This window comes from Sinocyclocheilus grahami, unplaced genomic scaffold (genome assembly GCF_001515645.1).
Source record: "Sinocyclocheilus grahami isolate Dianchi unplaced genomic scaffold, SAMN03320097.WGS_v1.1 scaffold514.1, whole genome shotgun sequence".
NCBI lineage: Eukaryota > Metazoa > Chordata > Actinopteri > Cypriniformes > Cyprinidae > Sinocyclocheilus > Sinocyclocheilus grahami.
The window spans coordinates 61,875-66,961 of record NW_015505693.1 but is presented as its reverse complement, the minus strand read 5'-3'; the positions used below and the strand labels follow the sequence as shown (position 1 = coordinate 66,961).

The following is a 5,087-nucleotide window of genomic DNA, read 5'->3' as shown; positions in this document are numbered from 1 at the left end:
GAGACCAAAAAATGCAGTTGAGCTGAAGGCCACTGTCAAAGAAACCTGGGCTTCCATACCACCTCAGCAGTGCCACAAACTGATCACCTCCATGCCACGCCGAATTGAGGCAGTAATTAAAGCAAAAGGAGCACCTACCAAGTATTGAGTACATGTACAGTAAATGAACATACTTTCCAGAAGGCCAACAATTCATTAAAAATGTTTGTTTTATTGGTCTTATGAAGTATTCTAATTTGTTGAGATAGTGAATTGGTGGGTTTTTGTGAAATGTGAGCCAAAATCATCACAATTAAAAGAACCAAAGACTTAAACTACTTCAGTCTGTGTGCACTGAATTTATTTAATACACAAGTTTCACAATTTGAGTTGAATTACTGAAATAAATGAACTTTTCCACGACATTCTAATTTATTGAGATGCACCTGTATATATATATATATATATATATAAAATACATATAGATTTTAATTGAAAAGAAATGTGTGTGTGTGTGTTTGTTTGTTTGTTTTTTTAATTTTGTAAATATATATTTTGTAGATATTTGTAAATTATTTTTTTCTATTTATTTATTTTTCTTTGTTTATTAACCGTAAGTATAAAATATATTTTATTTATTATATATAATATATAATGTATTTGTTACTCTTTGTTTTTGTTTTTACTTGTTACTAAAACTTTTTAAAAAAATGTTTTTTTCCATATATATTTTTTTCTTCTCAGTGAAGATCTAGAATAGAATAAAGTGACATTCATACATTTTTAAGCATGGCTTAGTTGTCTGAATACTTTTTGAGGCCAGTGTATCTAAGAGTACAGTGTGTCCAGGATTGAGTATTGATTTCATGGTCTATTATTTATTAATGATTTATTGCTGAATCAGAGCTCGGCTTGTGTGGATTGAGAACGGCTGCTCAGTGCAGGAGCGAGTGTTTTTAAGTGTACATTTGCCTCCTGTCCTCAACCTAGAAGGTCATACCTCTTTCTCTCCAGACAAAGAAGCTCCCCACTATAAAAAAACGCATACAACAAAACTCATCAGGCTTACAAGCAGCCGCTGACTTCCCAGATCAATTCCAGCTCATACCGTCACTGATTAGGTGGCAATTCCTGCCCATCCTGAGCAACAGATAACCTGCAGTTCCTTCCCAGAATTGATTCGATTCTCAAAATGCCGTGAAATCCTGCAAGGAGGTTAATGGCACGACTTGCTCTGGAGCGTTTGATAAAGAAAATCTTACTTGAAGGGGAAAAGCTAAAGTGCCAAGGCCATAAAGTCTGCCGGAGTGAAGACATTAAACACTCAAATCACAGGTCAGCTTGATGATGTTTTGCTGTAAATGAACAAGCTGAGGTGATTATAGCGAGCAGCTTTGGATTACAAGTTTGCTTTTCAGAGCGTATGAATGTATGGGGAGCCATATACCACGGGCTAATTGTTTGTGTCTGTGCCCTGATTGGTTCCCTGAGGTGTTTACTGGCCCACCGTGACAAAAGAATAGGCGACTCCTGCATCTTCAGTCAAGCGATACGTTGAGTTTCGGCTCCGAGGGCTCCACCTAATGAAAGAAAAGGGAACTGCAGCTCTTTAAACCTGTTTAATTAGATAAATGTCACCGTGAGGCACTGCTGGAGAAGAGTATGTCACTAGACTGTGGCGCTTTAGGGTTGAATCTGTCTACAACCATTTTTTCATACACCATGCCTGATATGTCTAGAGAAAAGAGTACATTTGAAGCCCATTTTACTTCAGAATTAAGTAAAATGCAATATGAATATTCAATGAAAAATGTCTAGTGGGAATTGATTGGATCTTTAAAAAAAAATAGGAGATTAATTTATTTGTTCATGTATTTATTTACATGATTTTATAGAGCATGTATTCTGTGCAGTTCACACAAAAATGAAAAACTCACTCATGTTGTTCAAATTCATCAGGAATTAATTGTATTTTAAAAAGTGGGATCTGTGTGACAAGGCTCGGGTGGATTCATTCATTCATTCATTCATTCATTTAATTTGCAATAAAATTCACAATGCATCACCAGGAAATATGGATGCCCAAAATATCAGTTATTGGCCAGGTATTAAATTATATCAGTTATTAAATTTGTTTTATATGTTTTATCTTATATTAATATTTTTGTTATAAATATAACTTTATTATAAATTATTTTATGTTTTATTTAATTATATATATATACATATATATATATATATATATATATTAGGGCTGTCATCGTTAATGCGTTAACGCATGCGATTAATTTTACAATCCTTAACGCAAAATTACTAAAGCACAATTTCTATTCTAACCCTTTAACCCAATTTTGCTTCTCTGCTTGCAATCAGATAATTTTAAGCTTCTAAACTCCAGGAAAGTTTTCGGTCCAATGATCCAGTAAGCGAATGCATTCAAACAATCCATCCAAAACAGCGCTAATATAAAGGAAACCAGACTGATTACATCAGAGATTGCAGAGAGAACAGAGACTCGCGTTGTGTTTTAAGTTAATTATTAATTCCAGTATGTTTCGCTTTTAAACACGAGCTCTGTCATATTCTGTGACTGTCTCTGAAGAGCGCGAGCCCTCACACATTACACGCGCTGTGTGTGAAGTACAGACTGAACGGATTGTCAACACATCCCACCGCTGTATGGCAAGATGAGACGCGACTGGATTACCAGTCTCGCTAGTAAAGTTTTGATGGATGAAGACTACAATCAAGGTAAAGACGATTGCGGTGGCGTACAGGAGTCGTACAGTACAGTAAACACGCACGAGTCTGTTATAATAAATACGTGTATGAGCTCTTGACGCACTGATCGCACATTGTATTTATGCACAGGCACAGACATTTCTGTACATTCACGTTGTTTCCACACACAATCACGATAATGTTTTGATTTGTCATGTTTATGTTGCTGTGTTTAGTTATTCTGAATGGATCCGTGTACTGTAGTAGATATATGCAGCCAGCAGGCGGTTGGTTTAGGTTTTTTTTGGCATCTCCATGGGGTCCTGTTCGGTATCGCAACTTGGCTTCTCTAAAATTTTAAAAAGCTCTTTGCTGTTGCACTGTACATATACTATAAAATTCAGATTTTTTTTTCTTTCATATGTGCTTATATGGGCTCCTTATATCATTTGGTTCTTTGGTGTCCTTTTGGAGTTTCTAAGTGTCCTTTTTTGGAAAGACATCTAAATTTATCTTGAAAAAAGCTTGCAGAAAATACAGATTTTTGAGAATCACCATTCAATCTTTTGGTTTACTTTGCTGGATATAGCAAATGATGACAAAATAACCATTTGAAACAAGATAAATGGTCTATGCTTAATTTCCTGAAGTGTGTGATTAATCGCGATTAATCACAGAAAAATTATGTGATTAATTAGATTATATATATAATTTTTAGCTTTCCCATCATCTAACCCTCATTAAATGTTAAGCTTTAAAAACACTGTTTAAATTAAATTTCATTAGACTGTTAAATGTAATCTTCAGCCAATTTCAAAATGAATATCTATTTTCAGAATGTTGTGATGCCTAAATTCACTTGTACCATTTAAAACGATTTGTTTTTAGTTTTTATGTGTTTTATTTTTATTTCATTTAGACAAAATAATATAGCCATTGGTTATCGGTTATCAGCTACAACATTGAAAAATCTGACAGAATTTCAATAACAGTGCATTATTTCCAGGAACATGTATTAAGAAAGAATGTTGATTCATTTGATGTTGATTTACATTTTCGTAATCCTACATTGTCTTTCTTGCAGTACTATGTGGAGCTCCGCCCACCGTGGACAACGCTTTCCTGATTGGTCGGAAGCGTTCGCATTATGACATACACTCTGTGGTGCGTTACCAGTGCGGTGATGGTTTCCTCCAGCGCCACATTCCCACCATCAAGTGTCGCGCCAACGGCAAATGGGACCGGCCCAAGATCATCTGTACGAAGTGTGAGTATCCCAACTTTATTCTCTAAATGTCAATCTCAAGAACCAAATGGCCAGACTCTTTATTTATATATTTTTTGTATCCTCAGCAAGGAGATCTCACCGCTACAGACGCCACCACCACAAGTCCCACCACGAGCGCAGAAAGCATAAGAGGCACGGTTCAGGAGGTCATCGAGGTCAACAGGAGGGTCACGGCCATTTCTAACCAAATAATCCCCTCCTTTCCGCCAGCCTTTCACCTAAACCTCCTTATCTTTGATATCCGACGGCCTTTCACCTTTCCCCCTTCTCGTCTGGCTCAGTCTACCCCCATTATGAGCAGAGGGGCTCTGCTGAACCTCACAAGGACTATAACAATTTCACTTTTCCATCTCTTTATCTGTTAATGTTACATCTCATTTTAGTGGATCCAACATGAGGAAAGTTCTTTCGTACCTTCAATGTAGAAAACACTCTAGTTAACTGTTTATGTATTTTTACATAAGCATTAATTGAGCAATGTAAATATTGTATTTAATTTCAAAACGCGGGATCAAATCGAAACAGCCAGGAAATGCTTGGGATTGGTTAGCTTATGCAGTATTTCTTGACCGTTTTGACGTTGGTTTGCTCTTTGTAAGACATTAACCTAATTTATACAGTATTTCTGAGTATTGGTGTGTTTTGAGTTGAGAGGAGTGGTGCTCATCTGGATTTTACATGAAAATTAAATCACGCTCATGTCATTCCAAACCTGTATGATTTTATTTCTTCCGTCGAACACAAAAGGACACGAGTGACTGGCAACAGGAGCTGTCAAATTTTAAAAAATGGCACCATAAAAGTAGTTGTGCACTGTATTTGACGCCTCGTAAAACAGACCGAAGTTCAATCTAAAGTCATTACTCCATTGTAGCTTTCATAGAAATGTGACGTTTCATGTCAATGATGTCAAATCTGACGACTTAATGATGAACGAGATTTCAGATCAATATCGGTGGAGTTTTCTGCAAATAATCATTTCAATTTTGCATTTTCCCTCACACAAATTTATCGAATACCTTCGTTATTGGTGTGTTTTTTTGGTTGCGAGGAGTGGTGCTCATCTGGATTCTCAGTGTAGAAACTGCACAATTCACAC

The 5,087-nt window shown here is 36.1% G+C and overlaps 1 protein-coding gene across 1 annotated transcript in view; it reads left to right on the top strand.

The window, feature by feature from the left end:
• The window catches only part of ncanb (neurocan b), a 180,377-nt gene extending 175,659 nt beyond the window's left edge, over positions 1-4,718 (top strand). The window contains exons 16-17 of the mRNA XM_016237416.1: positions 3,785-3,967; positions 4,054-4,718. Of these exons, the coding sequence (XP_016092902.1) occupies positions 3,785-3,967; positions 4,054-4,172 (302 nt within the window). The 3' untranslated portion in view covers positions 4,173-4,718. The remainder of the gene's footprint in view (positions 1-3,784; positions 3,968-4,053) is intronic.
• Positions 4,719-5,087: the final 369 nt, after the last annotated feature.